Genomic DNA, 20,331 nt, shown 5'->3' on the forward strand with positions numbered 1-20,331 from the left:
TTGAAAAATTATTTCTTTTTTTTCATCATACAAAAAATCCATAAAAATCAAAATGAAATGAAAACAATATGCATTTGAAAACAAAACTCCAAATATTTAAATAACAAAAATTTGCAAATCAAATCGTTTTTGTAATAAAATTGTAAATTTTTTAATTTAATATTTTTCTCCATTTATAATATGACTAACTTGCTTCTTGAATAAAGTGGAAATGTCCCACTTTTATCAGGCACCACAGCCACACTCGGCGAAGAAGGATTTGCATTTGAGTTGCAGTCAACCTTCATGTGCAATAAGCCAAGGCTTCCTGTTGACACACTGAACAACGCTCCTGCTGCTGATGGTGATGAAAGTGCTCCTGTTCCAATCGAACTTGTTTCCCTTCCTCTCCCAATGACCGAAATCTTCTTTGACCCAATCTCAATTGTTGTTGCCTCGCTTTGATGATCCCCTTCCATCAGAGTGATTGTCAAGCTAATCTGCACCTCACACATCTCAAACGCTTTCTTCACTGTCAGACACGGATTTGACTCATTTGACCCGCATAGCTCATTCAGATCATTCCCATTCACAGAAACTAATATCGTCTTGTCCTTCAGCCAATCCTTTTTTGATGTTTGATCAAATGTCCAGGCACCTGCATCAGCATAATTGTATGCAAAGCAGATCCTCTTATCGTTTGTGTTTGTGGTGTAGCATTCATGAAACGGATTTCCTGAACCCAAATACAGATTGTATGTATCGACATACTCAACATCATGCCCGTATGGATTAGTTGCATCTCTGCATCTGCATTCGTGAAAGAACAAAAAATAGCAATAAGTTCCATTGCTGGGCTTTTCTGTTTTTTCTGGCTTGAAGAACAATCCTCCGCCTTCTCTTAATGCTGAACATGAAATGAACTGAATGCTCCTCATTTTCAATAAAACAGGAACATATTGACAAAGCATGCCCCCACCAGCAGTATTTGCAACAGAGCATGAAGTGAAACAGCAGTCAAACACACACGCACTCTCCCCTTCTCCTATTTCTTCTCCAATGCATCCTGTTTCTGAAACCTGAAAATTTTCAAAAAGAAGTCCACCTCCTAAGCCACTAGCTTTACAATTCTGGAAATCACAACCGCTGATCCGAGCACATGTTGAAACAGAGCTGATATACATTCCTCCTCCATATTGATTTTGTGCTGTACAGGCATTGAACACATTATTTTCGATATGCACAGTCTTGATTGTATGACACATAATCCCACCCCCACGGCTGTATGCAAAACAGTTATTAAACAGACAATTCGAAACTGAAAGTTCTCCATTTCCCTTGTTGTACATGCAGATAGCCCCGCCACTCGATTTTCCATCTGAAACAGAATCGCTTTCTCCTGTTGTCTTCGATCCGTTCCACTCGCACCAAGTGAATGAATTTGCTCCATTATCTGTTGTGTTTTGCCTCTCTGGAGTCAACTTTCTATCTGCAGTTCCAATGCATTCAACGTTTCTTGTCCGACAACATCCAACGAATGAGGTGTTTGAAACAGACAAAGAGGCATAGGGATTGTTGAGGGAATGAACAATCCCTCCATCATATGCATCACATACTGATGAGAATGAGCAGCTACTCATAAAACATGATGTTTGGGTTGACATTGTGGTTGGAGGTGAACATGCATCATTTGCTGTTGAGACGTTGAAAAATGTGAGTTGTGAGGAGGAAACAAGGAGCATTGAGGGAGTTGAAAGAAATAGGGCTTGATTCACTCACCGAACATTTCCTTTCCCTCTCTCATTTTCCATAAGCCTACTATGCCTCTCAACGAGTTATTCATCAAGATTCAAATGAGCCTGAGCTCCCTTTTCCTGCATCTTCTCCTGCTTCTGAAATGCATATCCCCAAAAGAAAAGTATCTTTTTCCTTCAGTTCCACCAAATGCAAACGGATCTCCAATGCTATTTGTCGTCTGTTTTTCCCCACATCCCTTTTTGGCTGTTGCAATCGCCTCCTTTTTTCCATTCCAGATTCTCTTCAAAAGCCATCTCTCCTCATTCCATATCCATGCATTGGCATTGAAACATTTGCATTCAATATTCTTGCAATGACTCCAACTTCGTAAATATAATATTAGAAATATTGAAAAAAAAATATTAATAAAATAATACAAGAACCAAACCTTTGCATTAAATATGTCAACTCTTCACACATTTTCACTTTCCTAATTCTCTCCTTCTCCAAGTATTGTTACTTTCTGCCAACAACATCCAGCTGATCTGCCTCCGCTGTCTATCTTATTGCCATTATCATCACTTCCCTTCTGCTCAAAAAAATATTGCTTATTACTAATCCTCTGCTCAACTTCCATTAGAATAATTCCAATAACAAAAATATAAATATTGACAAAGCACATGAAGACGAAGACGAAGACGAAGACGATGATGATGAAGACCAAAAAAAAAGTATTTTAGCTAATGTTTGACAAAAAGGTTATGATAAAAAAGTTATGATGAAAAAGTTTGTGATGATAAATACGCATTTAGCACTGCCTTCACAATTTGAAGTATCAACAAATGCTCTGATTCTGTCTTACTGCTCCTCCTTCTTCGTTATCTCAAATATCTGTTCGGAAAAAATAACAAGAGAAGAGATATTGAAAATAAGATTCTTGAAGATTTAAAATTGTTATGAAAAGAATTGAAGCTGTTGAATCACTTTTTCTCGAGGATAAATAATAAATAGGGAGAAGTTCATGATGAAAATGATGAGGAAGAAGATGATGATGAAAGTGCTCCTGTTCCAATCAAACTCTCCGTCCTTTCTTTCCCAATGACTGAAATCTTCTTTTCTCCAATATCAATCGTTGTTGTCTCGCTTATGTGATCCCCTTCCAGCAGCGTGACTGACAGGCTCACCTGGATCACGCTCTTTTCAACTGCAACACCGATGGTTCGGCATGCACTTGACTCATCCAATCCACACAGATCGTCTTCGCCACCACCACTCACTGCCACAAATCGATTGAGAATCCCTCTCTTCAGCCAATCCCACTTTTCTGTGTGATAGAACGACCAACCCTTGGAATCCGTATAATCATATCCGTAGCACACTCTCTTCTCATCTGCATTTGTGGTGTAACATTCATAGAACGGATTATTAGAAGATAAAAAGACACTGTAGTGATCATGATACATTACATCATGGCCGTAAGATGGGTTGTTAGAACATTTGCACTCGTGGAAAAAAAGGAAATAACAATAGATTCCATCATCGGGTGCGGTTTGTCTGTATGGATACAATCTCATTCCTCCACCATATGCAGTTGCAGAGCAAGAAATGAACTGAATGCTCCTCATTTTGAATGCAGCTGGAACAGTAGCGCAATACATGCCTCCACCAAAATTATTTGTAACCGAACATGATGTGAAACAGCAGTCAAACACGCACGCACTCTCTCCTCCCTCATTTTCTGTTGGAATGCATCCTGTTCCTGAAACATTAAAATTATCAAGATAAAGTCCTCCTCCATAATTAACTGCTTTGCAATCCTTGAATTCACATCCGCTGATCCGAACACACGATGAAATCGTCAAAATGAACATTCCACCCCTCGATAACTTTGCGCAGTGCATGAATCAAATGTGTTATTCACAATCTCAACAGACTTAATATTGTAGCAATTTATTCCGCCGCCTGCATAATGAGCATAGCAGTTGCTGAAAGTGCAATGAGAAACAGACACAGAGGCAGATGATTGACTGAACATGCAGATAGCCCCGCCACTCGATTTTCCATCTGAAACAGAATCATTTTCTCCTGTTGTTCTCGAACCATCCCATTCACACCAAGTGAATGTATTAGCTCCGTTGAATGTTTCATTCTGTCTCCCAGGAGTCAACTTTCTATCTGCAGTTCCAATGCATTCAACGTTTCTTGTCCGACAACACCCAACGAATGATGTATTTGAAACAGACAAAGAGGCATAGGGATTGTTGAGGGAATGAACAATCCCACCATCATACATATCGCAAACTGATGAAAAGGAGCAACTGCTCATCGGACATGTGGTTTGGGTTGACATAGTCGTTAAAGGCAAACATGCCTCATTTGCTGTTGAGGTGTTGAAAAATGTCAGATGTGAGAGGGATATTAGGGGAATGGAAGGCGATGAGAAAAATTGGAAAAAATAGGAAAAGTGTGATTCGCTCACTGAAACACTTCCTTCTGTGCATCCTTCTCTTTCCCTTGCCTCTTAGCACCATGCCAAAAAATATCTCAATATAGTTGTATCATTTTTTCTGCTTCTTCTTCCCCTTCTGATCATCATGGCTTCCACACATCTCTTTTTTTCCTTCTGTTTCCGTTTTCTTCCTTCTTTCCATATTCCATTCGCATTCATCCCTTTTGAATATTCATGCAAAAGTCCCTGTCATCATTGAAAATAAAAATATAAAAAATACATAAAATTGATATTAAAAATATCACAAACCAGTACCTTTTTCTTTTTGCATTCTTCTTCCTTTTCTTCATCTTCATTTCCATCTTGACTTCCTGTCACATTTCTTCTTCAGCCATTTCCTCAATTTTCCGATTACTCTTTTCCGTCGCTTCCCCTTCTTCTTTTTCAAATCGCTGCACAAATCTTCAAAGGTCTCCTCTTCCATTCATTTCAGTTAACACCTCTGGCTCATTCTTCAATATTCTCAAATTTTTTGTCATTGCCTGATTTCTCAAAAGCATCCAACGTGCTCTTTTTCCCATGTTCATTCGTTGCCTGAAAGCATCCTTCCATAAATCTTAATCCCTCAAAAAAATAAAAAAAATAAATATGTGAAAAATTTGAGAAAAAAAAATAATATAAAACAAACTCTAAAAATATATTTATTGCCAATCTTCACACACTTTCTTCTTCTTCTTGAGCCTCTCAAATTATTGTTCTTTTCTGCCAACAAAACTCGCCTTTTTTGCTTCTGCTGCCTGTTTCATTGCCAATGAAATCGATTCTGTTCTGCTTCCAAAAACTAGCTCACTTCCAATCCTCGGAACTGCACTCATCGGAATATCCTCTTTTATTCGAATCTTTCGAAAAGGCGGAGAAGGTGGAGAAGACGAAGAAGATAAAGAAGAAGAAGAAGAAGAAGAAGAAGAAGAAGAAGAAGAAAAAGAAGAAAAAGAAGAAGAAGAAGAAGAAGATGATGATGATGATGATGATGATGATGATGATGATGAAGATGAAGATGAAGAAGAATAAGAATAAGAAGAAGAATAAGAAGAAGAAGATGATGAAGGAGATGAAGGCGAAGAAGACGAGGAAGGCGATGAAGGAGATGAAGGCGAAGAAGATAAAGACGAATATGATAATGGACAAGTAGGATGAAATTTATGTAATTTCATTTGTCAAGGAGGTGCATATGAAAAAAATGATGGAGAAGAATTCGATGATAGCAATGAAGTAGATGAAGGAGATGAAGATGAGGATGAAGAAGGAGAAGAAGGCGAAGATGGAGAAGAAGGTAAAGAAGGCGAAGAAGGCGAAGTTATTTTCAAGTTTGAATACTGTATATCTTCTGACAGAAGATATTCTCAGCATCGCAGCCTCGTTCTCTGTTCTTGTGGACAACCCTTCGATGATAGAAGGCTGAAGACAAAGGTTAAATGACTCAAATCCATTTTGCCTGTAATTTGCCTCCAGCTGCCTGTATAACGCTAAGCCGCCTGTTTTCCTCGTATTTTCGCCTCTCAAGTCAAGCAATCAAATGCTGTTCCATCGCTCCCCTCAATCCATAAAATCAATGTCTTGCCCTTCTTATTCCAAGAAATGCTCCTTGTTCTGTCCCAACTGCTGCTAATCTCTGTTTCAGTCATCGGCCCCAATCTCTCCAACAATGCTTTTTCTGAAAAAATCCCACCCTCATTAAAAAACGTTCCCTTTTCATAGAGATTGATCATTCTTCCTTTTTTAGCTTTGGATATCTTCCAACCCTGTTGATTTCCGCTCCATCAGAATTCATTTTTCATCGTATTTCCATATGCCACATGTTGAGTCCATAAAAAGTTGCATAAACATTTATGATAAAATACATTCTGGCTCTAATATATTTGTAAGATAACATTTAGCTCGCTTCCTCGCTGTTCTCCTCTGCATGGAATAAATTGTCCATTTTTAATAAATCGTCTGAATCACCACTTTGGAGAGGATACGGATGGAAATATCTTCACAACAAATAGAACAATTTAAAATACATACATTGAAAATTCTTCATTTCCATCGAAAATATTGTTGCTCCACAGCCATCCATCAATCAATATGAACAATTTCATCTTCCATCAAGCAAACATTCTTTTGTAATACCCTACCTTTTCACTGGAAATATTTCACTTGGTCAACCTGCCTTTGCTTTAGCTTCGGAGACTCACTCCGTTGACAGTTTCTGAGCATTTGGCATTTCTTGATCATGTTCCATAACGAATAAGAGCCACAAAAGAAAAGGAGCACAACTCGATGTGTCGTTGCTGAATGGGCATATGAAGACAATGCGATAACAAAGGGATGGATTTATGGTGTGGGGTGATGGAGCTGAGTTTTTGGAGGAAACAGGGTTACGAAGGGGAAAGGAGCGATAAAAGAATATTTATTGTGGAAAAGAGGTGTTTTTGGGAGGTTTAAGAGGCAAAATGGATGTTTGGGAGATGGATAGGGATGGAGTTTTGAGGGGTTGTTTTTTCGATTTTTGTGAGTTGGAAGGTGTTTAGGCAGTGTTAATTATTTGAGAAAAGGAATTTAATGTGGAGGAGGTGGGATAAGAGGGGGAAACAAGAAGGGCAGAAGATGGGTAGAGTGAATGGAATATATTTATCGGAGGGGAGGATTCGAGATGGAGAGATATGGGGGGAAGATGTTATTTTTTCAAATGCAGGGAGAGAGAGGAGGGTTCATATGAGGCGGAACAAAGAGAAGAGTTTTTGCGGATGTATGTTTGATAAGAAAGGGAAGTGGGGTTGAAGAAAAAAAGTGAAGAAAAATTTTTTCATATTTTTATATAAATTATTGGATGGACCCTTTGGACGCGCCAGGTATTTGAAGGGCAAGGGATGGAGGTGGAGGTGGAGGAAGACGGGAAGAAGGAACATCAGCGCTGGCGCTTTGCATTGGTGGTGTGGAGGCAGAGGTGCGACAGGAATGGGGCGATATGAAGGGTTTACCATGAGAGGGTGTTTTGCGCTAGAGACATACAAAGAAATGAAGTATATATTTTTTGATTAGGAGAAGGATGATGGGAGAAGGAGATGCAGGAAGTGAGGGAAAAGGGATTTGGGCGAAGGGGTTGCGACATTTGGTGGAGGGGAGTTGATATTTTGGAGGAAATGGTGAGAAGAAGGCGGAGACGATTTGGGCAGGGGATGGGAAGGGACTCCTCAGATGGAATGCTCGTATCTCTTCAAATTTTTTTATTGAACGGAGCTGGTTGAGCTTTTCTTCTGGAAGCAGAACCGAAGATTGGAAACAAACAATTTTAGGGAGCATATGAGAAGCAGAGAAAGGGTAGATCTGTTCTTTTGGGAGAAGGGAGAAATTTGTGGAAAAGAGGGGAAAAGAAAAAATAGTCTCCGAAAAAATGGATAATTTGAAAGGTATTGGCTTGCATTTTTATTAATATTCTTTTTTTCAATTTTTCGTATGTTATTTTTTTAATATAAAAATAGAATTTTTGCAAGAATATTCAATGGCAATGCATTGCACTTGGAATAAGGAAAGAAGGCGGAAAATGACCATCCAAAGAGGATATTTCGGGGAAAGCATTCCAATCAGAAGGGGCAGAAGAAATAGAAAAATGTGAATTCAAGCTTGTTTGGATGTTTTGCGATATTTTTCTAAGAGGTGAAAGGAAGAGAAGGAGTTATTGAATGGAATATTTCTGTGAGTGGGTCAAGCTCCATTCCTCTCATCAATCTTCATTCCCCTTGTTTCCTTCTCCAAACTCACATTTTTCAATATCTCCACAGCATTTTCAGATTGCCCATCTCCAGCAACTACATTATCCCAAATATCGTGTTTTCTGAACAGTTGCTCCTTTTCATCAGTTTGTGATGCGTATGATGGCGGGATTGTTCATTCCCTCAACAATCCCTATGCCTCTTTGTCTGTTTCAAATACATCATTCACTGGATGTTATCGAACAAGGAATGTTGAATGCAATGGAACTGCAGATAATAAGCTAACTCCAGGGAGACAAAATGAAACATTCAATGGAGCAAATTCATTTATTTGGTGCGAATGGAATGGGTCGAATACAACAGGAACAGAAAATACATCCGCTGATGTTGCTTCAAATGGAGGGGCCATCTGCATGTATGGCCAATCAAGCGCATCGGCTTCAATTAAGCACTGCTCATTCAATGATTGCAATGCTTATTGGGATGGAGGGGGAGTCATGTGTGCAAATATTAAATCGGTTGAAATTGAAAACAATACGTTCAACTCTTGTTCCACAAAAACTAATGGCGGAGGAGGAATGTGCATTTATGCAATTTCATCGTGTGTTCTGATCAGTGGGTGCGAATTCCAGAATTGTGAAGCAGATCGTGCTGGAGGAGGACTTTATCTTGAAAATTTTAATATTTCAGGATCTGGATGCATAGGTGAAGAAGATGGAGAAGGAGGGAGCTCGTGTGTGTTTGACTGCAGTTTCACTTCATGCTCAATCACAAATTCATATGGTGGAGGCATGTTTTGTAAAACTGTTCCTGAGACACAATTCAAAATGAGGAGCATTCAGTTCATTTCATGCAATGCATCATCATATGGAGGAGGATTTCATTTAAATCCGAACAGACAAACAACCCCAAATGATAGAATCTATTGCTATTTTTTGTTCTTCCACGAATGCAAATGCTCAGCCAATCCTCCACGCGGACATGATATTGCATATGCAGATTATTACAAACATTTTTTGGATTCTGGAAATCCGTTCAACGAGTGCTATACTACAAATGCTGATGATCGGAGATTATTTTATGAACATTACAATGGAAGTAATTGGATTGGTCAACATATAGAAAAGAAGTGGTGGTTGAAAGACAAGACGATATATGTTTCGGTGAATGGAAATGATACATCTCCGCTTTGTGGGGCAAATGAAACAAATCCGTGTCTGACAGTGAAGAAGGCGTTTGATATGTGTGAGGTGCAGATTAGCTTGACAATCACTCTGATGGAAGGGGATCATCAAAGCGAGGCAACAACTATTGAGATTGGGACAAAGAAGATTTCGGTCATTGGGAAAGGGAGGACGGAAAGTTCGATTGGAATAGGAGCACTTTCATCGGTAGGAGCGCTGTTCAGCGTGACGACAGGAAACCTTGGCTTATTGCACATGAAGGTTGACTGCAACTCAAATATAAATTATTCGCCGAGTGTGGTTGTGGTATCTTATAGAAGCGGATCATTTTCACTTGAGTCAAGAAGCGAATTGGGCAAATCGGAAATGGAGAAATATTTATTAATTTTATTAAAATTTCTTTTTGCTCTTTAAACAAAAAGAAGTGACTTATTAATTTTATAATTATCATTTTTAATTGAATTTTATTTTGTTTTTCACATACACCAAAAATAATTCAATTTCGAAAAAAAAAATAATTCAATTTCGAAATGAAAAATTTTTTGATTTGTGGAACGAATAGCTTGTGTTTTGTGGTTAAAATTCTCTTAATTGATGCCTCATCAGAACATTTTGTTTATCAACATTTGATAAATGATGAATTTTCATAAAAATAAATAAATTGATTTTGATTGAAAAATTTCAAATTTTTTGTTAATTCAAAAAAAAAAAAGAGAGAGAGAGAGAGAATATCATTTTCTTGTGTGTGATTATTTTTAAATTCATATTTTCTCTATCAAAAATTTTTGTTAGAAAACTCTCTTTGAATGTTGATAAATGATCACAGAAAAGTGACAACTCCTTTCAAAGATTCTTTTTTCTTGTATATTATCTCAAACATCGTCATTAAAAACTATTGAAATGATTTTCACATTTCAATGATTAATTGATTCTCTTTGAAAGTGAATATTCATAATAATCATCACCCCGAAAAAAGTTTTGATTTCAAAAATAATCACACATATTATAAATTGATGTTTTTCTTATTTTCACCTCAGAAACTATAAAATTTTTACGAAAAAATATCTTTTCTTTTGTCATTCAATAAATATGGTGAAAAATACGGACTTTCAAGCTTTTTATGCACAAGGCATGAAAAAATTGTTTCATTTATTACATTTTGAAACTCAACCAGATTTCAAATTTATTTGATTTTCATATTTGAAAGCAAACGCCATTGATATAATAACATCATGTTGTGTGACATCACATGTATTTCAAAAAACAAACTCATTTTTTTCAAATTTTTTGATCACAAAAAGATCATCTTTGATACATAATTTTTCAATGAAAATGCCTAAAGTCAAATATTTTGTCCCATATGTTGTTTTTTTTGAAATGTCGAAATTGTTTGATTTTCAAATAATATTGAAATTCAGTATTTTAATCTTGTACTTGTTTGGATACATGACACTCCACCATCATGGAATTTATCGATTGATGATTCAATAAAATCCTTTCTTGTGTATGTTCATAAGCGGAAATTATTATTTGATAAAAATATTGAATTTCAATATTATTTGAAAATCAAACAATTTCGACATTTCAAAAAAAACAACATATGGGACAAAATATTTGACTTTAGGCATTTTCATTGAAAAATTATGTATCAAAGATGATCTTTTTGTGATCAAAAAATTTGAAAAAAATGAGTTTGTTTTTTGAAATACATGTGATGTCACACAACATGATGTTATTATATCAATGGCGTTTGCTTTCAAATATGAAAATCAAATAAATTTGAAATCTGGTTGAGTTTCAAAATGTAATAAATGAAACAATTTTTTCATGCCTTGTGCATAAAAAGCTTGAAAGTCCGTATTTTTCACCATATTTATTGAATGACAAAAGAAAAGATATTTTTTCGTAAAAATTTTATAGTTTCTGAGGTGAAAATAAGAAAAACATCAATTTATAATATGTGTGATTATTTTTGAAATCAAAACTTTTTTCGGGGTGATGATTATTATGAATATTCACTTTCAAAGAGAATCAATTAATCATTGAAATGTGAAAATCATTTCAATAGTTTTTAATGACGATGTTTGAGATAATATACAAGAAAAAAGAATCTTTGAAAGGAGTTGTCACTTTTCTGTGATCATTTATCAACATTCAAAGAGAGTTTTCTAACAAAAATTTTTGATAGAGAAAATATGAATTTAAAAATAATCACACACAAGAAAATGATATTCTCTCTCTCTCTCTCTTTTTTTTTTTTGAATTAACAAAAAATTTGAAATTTTTCAATCAAAATCAATTTATTTATTTTTATGAAAATTCATCATTTATCAAATGTTGATAAACAAAATGTTCTGATGAGGCATCAATTAAGAGAATTTTAACCACAAAACACAAGCTATTCGTTCCACAAATCAAAAAATTTTTCATTTCGAAATTGAATTATTTTTTTTTTCGAAATTGAATTATTTTTGGTGTATGTGAAAAACAAAATAAAATTCAATTAAAAATGATAATTATAAAATTAATAAGTCACTTCTTTTTTGTTTAAAGAGCAAAAAGAAATTTTAATAAAATTAATAAATATTTCTCCATTTCCGATTTGCCCAATTCGCTTCTTGACTCAAGTGAAAATGATCCGCTTCTATAAGATACCACAACCACACTCGGCGAATAATTTATATTTGAGTTGCAGTCAACCTTCATGTGCAATAAGCCAAGGTTTCCTGTCGTCACGCTGAACAGCGCTCCTACCGATGAAAGTGCTCCTATTCCAATCGAACTTTCCGTCCTCCCTTTCCCAATGACCGAAATCTTCTTTGTCCCAATCTCAATAGTTGTTGCCTCGCTTTGATGATCCCCTTCCATCAGAGTGATTGTCAAGCTAATCTGCACCTCACACATATCAAACGCCTTCTTCACTGTCAGACACGGATTTGTTTCATTTGCCCCACAAAGCGGAGATGTATCATTTCCATTCACCGAAACATATATCGTCTTGTCTTTCAACCACCACTTCTTTTCTATATGTTGACCAATCCAATTACTTCCATTGTAATGTTCATAAAATAATCTCCGATCATCAGCATTTGTAGTATAGCACTCGTTGAACGGATTTCCAGAATCCAAAAAATGTTTGTAATAATCTGCATATGCAATATCATGTCCGCGTGGAGGATTGGCTGAGCATTTGCATTCGTGGAAGAACAAAAATAGCAATAGATTCTATCATTTGGGGTTGTTTGTCTGTTCGGATTTAAATGAAATCCTCCTCCATATGATGATGCATTGCATGAAATGAACTGAATGCTCCTCATTTTGAATTGTGTCTCAGGAACAGTTTTACAAAACATGCCTCCACCATATGAATTTGTGATTGAGCATGAAGTGAAACTGCAGTCAAACACACACGAGCTCCCTCCTTCTCCATCTTCTTCACCTATGCATCCAGATCCTGAAATATTAAAATTTTCAAGATAAAGTCCTCCTCCAGCACGATCTGCTTCACAATTCTGGAATTCGCACCCACTGATCAGAACACACGATGAAATTGCATAAATGCACATTCCTCCTCCGCCATTAGTTTTTGTGGAACAAGAGTTGAACGTATTGTTTTCAATTTCAACCGATTTAATATTTGCACACATGACTCCCCCTCCATCCCAATAAGCATTGCAATCATTGAATGAGCAGTGCTTAATTGAAGCCGATGCGCTTGATTGGCCATACATGCAGATGGCCCCTCCATTTGAAGCAACATCAGCGGATGTATTTTCTGTTCCTGTTGTATTCGACCCATTCCATTCGCACCAAATAAATGAATTTGCTCCATTGAATGTTTCATTTTGTCTCCCTGGAGTTAGCTTATTATCTGCAGTTCCATTGCATTCAACATTCCTTGTTCGATAACATCCAGTGAATGATGTATTTGAAACAGACAAAGAGGCATAGGGATTGTTGAGGGAATGAACAATCCCGCCATCATACGCATCACAAACTGATGAAAAGGAGCAACTGTTCAGAAAACACGATATTTGGGATAATGTAGTTGCTGGAGATGGGCAATCTGAAAATGCTGTGGAGATATTGAAAAATGTGAGTTTGGAGAAGGAAACAAGGGGAATGAAGATTGATGAGAGGAATGGAGCTTGACCCACTCACAGAAATATTCCATTCAATAACTCCTTCTCTTCCTTTCACCTCTTAGAAAAATATCGCAAAACATCCAAACAAGCTTGAATTCACATTTTTCTATTTCTTCTGCCCCTTCTGATTGGAATGCTTTCCCCGAAATATCCTCTTTGGATGGTCATTTTCCGCCTTCTTTCCTTATTCCAAGTGCAATGCATTGCCATTGAATATTCTTGCAAAAATTCTATTTTTATATTAAAAAAATAACATACGAAAAATTGAAAAAAAGAATATTAATAAAAATGCAAGCCAATACCTTTCAAATTATCCATTTTTCGGAGACTATTTTTCTTTTCCCCTCTTTCCACAAATTTCTCCCTTCTCCCAAAAGAACAGATCTACCCTTTCTCTGCTTCTCATATGCTCCCTAAAATTGTTTGTTTCCAATCTTCGGTTCTGCTTCCAGAAGAAAAGCTCAACCAGCTCCGTTCAATAAAAAATTTGAAGAGATACGAGCATTCCATCTGAGGAGTCCCTTCCCATCCCCTGCCCAAATCGTCTCCGCCTTCTTCTCACCATTTCCTCCAAAATATCAACTCCCCTCCACCAAATGTCGCAACCCCTTCGCCCAAATCCCTTTTCCCTCACTTCCTGCATCTCCTTCTCCCATCATCCTTCTCCTAATCAAAAAATATATACTTCATTTCTTTGTATGTCTCTAGCGCAAAACACCCTCTCATGGTAAACCCTTCATATCGCCCCATTCCTGTCGCACCTCTGCCTCCACACCACCAATGCAAAGCGCCAGCGCTGATGTTCCTTCTTCCCGTCTTCCTCCACCTCCACCTCCATCCCTTGCCCTTCAAATACCTGGCGCGTCCAAAGGGTCCATCCAATAATTTATATAAAAATATGAAAAAATTTTTCTTCACTTTTTTTCTTCAACCCCACTTCCCTTTCTTATCAAACATACATCCGCAAAAACTCTTCTCTTTGTTCCGCCTCATATGAACCCTCCTCTCTCTCCCTGCATTTGAAAAATAACATCTTCCCCCATATCTCTCCATCTCGAATCCTCCCCTCCGATAAATATATTCCATTCACTCTACCCATCTTCTGCCCTTCTTGTTTCCCCCTCTTATCCCACCTCCTCCACATTAAATTCCTTTTCTCAAATAATTAACACTGCCTAAACACCTTCCAACTCACAAAAATCGAAAAAACAACCCCTCAAAACTCCATCCCTATCCATCTCCCAAACATCCATTTTGCCTCTTAAACCTCCCAAAAACACCTCTTTTCCACAATAAATATTCTTTTATCGCTCCTTTCCCCTTCGTAACCCTGTTTCCTCCAAAAACTCAGCTCCATCACCCCACACCATAAATCCATCCCTTTGTTATCGCATTGTCTTCATATGCCCATTCAGCAACGACACATCGAGTTGTGCTCCTTTTCTTTTGTGGCTCTTATTCGTTATGGAACATGATCAAGAAATGCCAAATGCTCAGAAACTGTCAACGGAGTGAGTCTCCGAAGCTAAAGCAAAGGCAGGTTGACCAAGTGAAATATTTCCAGTGAAAAGGAGGATACTACAAAAACGATATTTCTTTGATGGAAGATGAAATTGTGCGTTTTGATTGATGAATGGCTGGGGAGCAACAATATTTTCGATGGAAATGAAGAATTTTCAATGTATGTATTTTAAATTGTTCTATTTGTTGTGAAGATATTTCCATCCGTATCCTCTCCAAAGTGGTGATTCAGACGATTTATTAAAAATGGACAATTTATTCCATGCAGAGGAGAACAGCGAGGAAGCGAGCTAAATGTTATCTTACAAATATATTAGAGCCAGAATGTATTTTATCATAAATGTTTATGCAACTTTTTATGGACTCAACATGTGGCATATGGAAATACGATGAAAAATGAATTCTGATGGAGCGGAAATCAACAGGGTTGGAAGATATCCAAAGCTAAAAAAGGAAGAATGATCAATCTCTATGAAAAGGGAACGTTTTTTAATGAGGGTGGGATTTTTTCAGAAAAAGCATTGTTGGAGAGATTGGGGCCGATGACTGAAACAGAGATTAGCAGCAGTTGGGACAGAACAAGGAGCATTTCTTGGAATAAGAAGGGCAAGACATTGATTTTATGGATTGAGGGGAGCGATGGAACAGCATTTGATTGCTTGACTTGAGAGGCGAAAATACGAGGAAAACAGGCGGCTTAGCGTTATACAGGCAGCTGGAGGCAAATTACAGGCAAAATGGATTTGAGTCATTTAACCTTTGTCTTCAGCCTTCTATCATCGAAGGGTTGTCCACAAGAACAGAGAACGAGGCTGCGATGCTGAGAATATCTTCTGTCAGAAGATATACAGTATTCAAACTTGAAAATAACTTCGCCTTCTTCGCCTTCTTTACCTTCTTCTCCATCTTCGCCTTCTTCTCCTTCTTCATCCTCATCTTCATCTCCTTCATCTACTTCATTGCTATCATCGAATTCTTCTCCATCATTTTTTTCATATGCACCTCCTTGACAAATGAAATTACATAAATTTCATCCTACTTGTCCATTATCATATTCGTCTTTATCTTCTTCGCCTTCATCTCCTTCATCGCCTTCCTCGTCTTCTTCGCCTTCATCTCCTTCATCATCTTCTTCTTCTTATTCTTCTTCTTATTCTTATTCTTCTTCATCTTCATCTTCATCATCATCATCATCATCATCATCATCATCATCATCTTCTTCTTCTTCTTCTTCTTTTTCTTCTTTTTCTTCTTCTTCTTCTTCTTCTTCTTCTTCTTCTTCTTCTTCTTTATCTTCTTCGTCTTCTCCACCTTCTCCGCCTTTTCGAAAGATTCGAATAAAAGAGGATATTCCGATGAGTGCAGTTCCGAGGATTGGAAGTGAGCTAGTTTTTGGAAGCAGAACAGAATCGATTTCATTGGCAATGAAACAGGCAGCAGAAGCAAAAAAGGCGAGTTTTGTTGGCAGAAAAGAACAATAATTTGAGAGGCTCAAGAAGAAGAAGAAAGTGTGTGAAGATTGGCAATAAATATATTTTTAGAGTTTGTTTTATATTATTTTTTTTTCTCAAATTTTTCACATATTTATTTTTTTTATTTTTTTGAGGGATTAAGATTTATGGAAGGATGCTTTCAGGCAACGAATGAACATGGGAAAAAGAGCACGTTGGATGCTTTTGAGAAATCAGGCAATGACAAAAAATTTGAGAATATTGAAGAATGAGCCAGAGGTGTTAACTGAAATGAATGGAAGAGGAGACCTTTGAAGATTTGTGCAGCGATTTGAAAAAGAAGAAGGGGAAGCGACGGAAAAGAGTAATCGGAAAATTGAGGAAATGGCTGAAGAAGAAATGTGACAGGAAGTCAAGATGGAAATGAAGATGAAGAAAAGGAAGAAGAATGCAAAAAGAAAAAGGTACTGGTTTGTGATATTTTTAATATCAATTTTATGTATTTTTATATTTTTATTTTCAATGATGACAGGGACTTTTGCATGAATATTCAAAAGGGATGAATGCGAATGGAATATGGAAAGAAGGAAGAAAACGGAAACAGAAGGAAAAAAAAGAGATGTGTGGAAGCCATGATGATCAGAAGGGGAAGAAGAAGCAGAAAAAATGATACAACTATATTGAGATATTTTTGGCATGGTGCTAAGAGGCAAGGGAAAGAGAAGGATGCACAGAAGGAAGTGTTTCAGTGAGCGAATCACACTTTTCCTATTTTTTCCAATTTTTCTCATCGCCTTCCATTCCCCTAATATCCCTCTCACATCTGACATTTTTCAACACCTCAACAGCAAATGAGGCATGTTTGCCTTTAACGACTATGTCAACCCAAACCACATGTCCGATGAGCAGTTGCTCCTTTTCATCAGTTTGCGATATGTATGATGGTGGGATTGTTCATTCCCTCAACAATCCCTATGCCTCTTTGTCTGTTTCAAATACATCATTCGTTGGGTGTTGTCGGACAAGAAACGTTGAATGCATTGGAACTGCAGATAGAAAGTTGACTCCTGGGAGACAGAATGAAACATTCAACGGAGCTAATACATTCACTTGGTGTGAATGGGATGGTTCGAGAACAACAGGAGAAAATGATTCTGTTTCAGATGGAAAATCGAGTGGCGGGGCTATCTGCATGTTCAGTCAATCATCTGCCTCTGTGTCTGTTTCTCATTGCACTTTCAGCAACTGCTATGCTCATTATGCAGGCGGCGGAATAAATTGCTACAATATTAAGTCTGTTGAGATTGTGAATAACACATTTGATTCATGCACTGCGCAAAGTTATCGAGGGGGTGGAATGTTCATTTTGACGATTTCATCGTGTGTTCGGATCAGCGGATGTGAATTCAAGGATTGCAAAGCAGTTAATTATGGAGGAGGACTTTATCTTGATAATTTTAATGTTTCAGGAACAGGATGCATTCCAACAGAAAATGAGGGAGGAGAGAGTGCGTGCGTGTTTGACTGCTGTTTCACATCATGTTCGGTTACAAATAATTTTGGTGGAGGCATGTATTGCGCTACTGTTCCAGCTGCATTCAAAATGAGGAGCATTCAGTTCATTTCTTGCTCTGCAACTGCATATGGTGGAGGAATGAGATTGTATCCATACAGACAAACCGCACCCGATGATGGAATCTATTGTTATTTCCTTTTTTTCCACGAGTGCAAATGTTCTAACAACCCATCTTACGGCCATGATGTAATGTATCATGATCACTACAGTGTCTTTTTATCTTCTAATAATCCGTTCTATGAATGTTACACCACAAATGCAGATGAGAAGAGAGTGTGCTACGGATATGATTATACGGATTCCAAGGGTTGGTCGTTCTATCACACAGAAAAGTGGGATTGGCTGAAGAGAGGGATTCTCAATCGATTTGTGGCAGTGAGTGGTGGTGGCGAAGACGATCTGTGTGGATTGGATGAGTCAAGTGCATGCCGAACCATCGGTGTTGCAGTTGAAAAGAGCGTGATCCAGGTGAGCCTGTCAGTCACGCTGCTGGAAGGGGATCACATAAGCGAGACAACAACGATTGATATTGGAGAAAAGAAGATTTCAGTCATTGGGAAAGAAAGGACGGAGAGTTTGATTGGAACAGGAGCACTTTCATCATCATCTTCTTCCTCATCATTTTCATCATGAACTTCTCCCTATTTATTATTTATCCTCGAGAAAAAGTGATTCAACAGCTTCAATTCTTTTCATAACAATTTTAAATCTTCAAGAATCTTATTTTCAATATCTCTTCTCTTGTTATTTTTTCCGAACAGATATTTGAGATAACGAAGAAGGAGGAGCAGTAAGACAGAATCAGAGCATTTGTTGATACTTCAAATTGTGAAGGCAGTGCTAAATGCGTATTTATCATCACAAACTTTTTCATCATAACTTTTTTATCATAACCTTTTTGTCAAACATTAGCTAAAATACTTTTTTTGGTCTTCATCATCATCGTCTTCGTCTTCGTCTTCGTCTTCATGTGCTTTGTCAATATTTATATTTTTGTTATTGGAATTATTCTAATGGAAGTTGAGCAGAGGATTAGTAATAAGCAATATTTTTTGAGCAGAAGGGAAGTGATGATAATGGCAATAAGATAGACAGCGGAGGCAGATCAGCTGGATGTTGTTGGCAGAAAGTAACAATACTTGGAGAAGGAGAGAATTAGGAAAGTGAAAATGTGTGAAGAGTTGACATATTTAATGCAAAGGTTTGGTTCTTGTATTATTTTATTAATATTTTTTTTTCAATATTTCTAATATTATATTTACGAAGTTGGAGTCATTGCAAGAATATTGAATGCAAATGTTTCAATGCCAATGCATGGATATGGAATGAGGAGAGATGGCTTTTGAAGAGAATCTGGAATGGAAAAAAGGAGGCGATTGCAACAGCCAAAAAGGGATGTGGGGAAAAACAGACGACAAATAGCATTGGAGATCCGTTTGCATTTGGTGGAACTGAAGGAAAAAGATACTTTTCTTTTGGGGATATGCATTTCAGAAGCAGGAGAAGATGCAGGAAAAGGGAGCTCAGGCTCATTTGAATCTTGATGAATAACTCGTTGAGAGGCATAGTAGGCTTATGGAAAATGAGAGAGGGAAAGGAAATGTTCGGTGAGTGAATCAAGCCCTATTTCTTTCAACTCCCTCAATGCTCCTTGTTTCCTCCTCACAACTCACATTTTTCAACGTCTCAACAGCAAATGATGCATGTTCACCTCCAACCACAATGTCAACCCAAACATCATGTTTTATGAGTAGCTGCTCATTCTCATCAGTATGTGATGCATATGATGGAGGGATTGTTCATTCCCTCAACAATCCCTATGCCTCTTTGTCTGTTTCAAACACCTCATTCGTTGGATGTTGTCGGACAAGAAACGTTGAATGCATTGGAACTGCAGATAGAAAGTTGACTCCAGAGAGGCAAAACACAACAGATAATGGAGCAAATTCATTCACTTGGTGCGAGTGGAACGGATCGAAGACAACAGGAGAAAGCGATTCTGTTTCAGATGGAAAATCGAGTGGCGGGGCTATCTGCATGTACAACAAGGGAAATGGAGAACTTTCAGTTTCGAATTGTCTGTTTAATAACTGTTTTGCATACAGCCGTGGGGGTGGGATTATGTGTCATACAATCAAGACTGTGCATATCGAAAATAATGTGTTCAATGCCTGTACAGCACAAAATCAATATGGAGGAGGAATGTATATCAGCTCTGTTTCAACATGTGCTCGGATCAGCGGTTGTGATTTCCAGAATTGTAAAGCTAGTGGCTTAGGAGGTGGACTTCTTTTTGAAAATTTTCAGGTTTCAGAAACAGGATGCATTGGAGAAGAAATAGGAGAAGGGGAGAGTGCGTGTGTGTTTGACTGCTGTTTCACTTCATGCTCTGTTGCAAATACTGCTGGTGGGGGCATGCTTTGTCAATATGTTCCTGTTTTATTGAAAATGAGGAGCATTCAGTTCATTTCATGTTCAGCATTAAGAGAAGGCGGAGGATTGTTCTTCAAGCCAGAAAAAACAGAAAAGCCCAG

The 20,331-nt window shown here is 37.4% G+C and overlaps 5 protein-coding genes across 5 annotated transcripts; 3 read left to right on the plus strand and 2 right to left on the minus strand.

The window, feature by feature from the left end:
- Positions 1–1,721, minus strand: MONOS_15057 (uncharacterized protein; the record flags this gene model as incomplete). Its single annotated transcript, XM_067867909.1, has 1 exon — positions 1–1,721. One exon carries the CDS (start codon positions 1,719–1,721, stop codon positions 174–176), a length of 1,548 nt encoding a protein of 515 aa, XP_067720243.1. The 3' UTR covers positions 1–173.
- A 5,048-nt stretch (positions 1,722–6,769) lies between these two features.
- Positions 6,770–7,193, plus strand: MONOS_18235 (uncharacterized protein; the record flags this gene model as incomplete). The annotated part of the gene is made up of 2 exons (XM_067871235.1): positions 6,770–6,960; positions 7,070–7,193. The coding sequence occupies 2 exons, from the start codon at positions 6,770–6,772 to the stop codon at positions 7,191–7,193; spliced, it is 315 nt and encodes a 104-aa protein (XP_067720244.1).
- Positions 7,194–8,333: 1,140 nt separating this feature from the next.
- MONOS_15059 (uncharacterized protein) lies at positions 8,334–9,635 on the plus strand (the record flags this gene model as incomplete). Its single annotated transcript, XM_067867911.1, has 1 exon — positions 8,334–9,635. The coding sequence occupies one exon, from the start codon at positions 8,334–8,336 to the stop codon at positions 9,516–9,518; it is 1,185 nt and encodes a 394-aa protein (XP_067720245.1). The 3' UTR covers positions 9,519–9,635.
- Positions 9,636–13,971: 4,336 nt separating this feature from the next.
- MONOS_18236 (uncharacterized protein) lies at positions 13,972–14,393 on the minus strand (the record flags this gene model as incomplete). The annotated part of the gene is made up of 2 exons (XM_067871236.1): positions 13,972–14,095; positions 14,209–14,393. The coding sequence occupies 2 exons, from the start codon at positions 14,391–14,393 to the stop codon at positions 13,972–13,974; spliced, it is 309 nt and encodes a 102-aa protein (XP_067720246.1).
- A 2,705-nt stretch (positions 14,394–17,098) lies between these two features.
- On the plus strand, positions 17,099–18,529 carry MONOS_15058 (uncharacterized protein; the record flags this gene model as incomplete). Its single annotated transcript, XM_067867910.1, has 1 exon — positions 17,099–18,529. The coding sequence occupies one exon, from the start codon at positions 17,099–17,101 to the stop codon at positions 18,428–18,430; it is 1,332 nt and encodes a 443-aa protein (XP_067720247.1). The 3' UTR covers positions 18,431–18,529.
- Positions 18,530–20,331: the final 1,802 nt, after the last annotated feature.

Source organism: Monocercomonoides exilis, assembly GCF_001643675.1.
Source record: "Monocercomonoides exilis strain PA203 chromosome Unknown scaffold55-566112, whole genome shotgun sequence".
In the NCBI taxonomy this organism is placed as follows: domain Eukaryota; phylum Preaxostyla; order Oxymonadida; family Polymastigidae; genus Monocercomonoides; species Monocercomonoides exilis.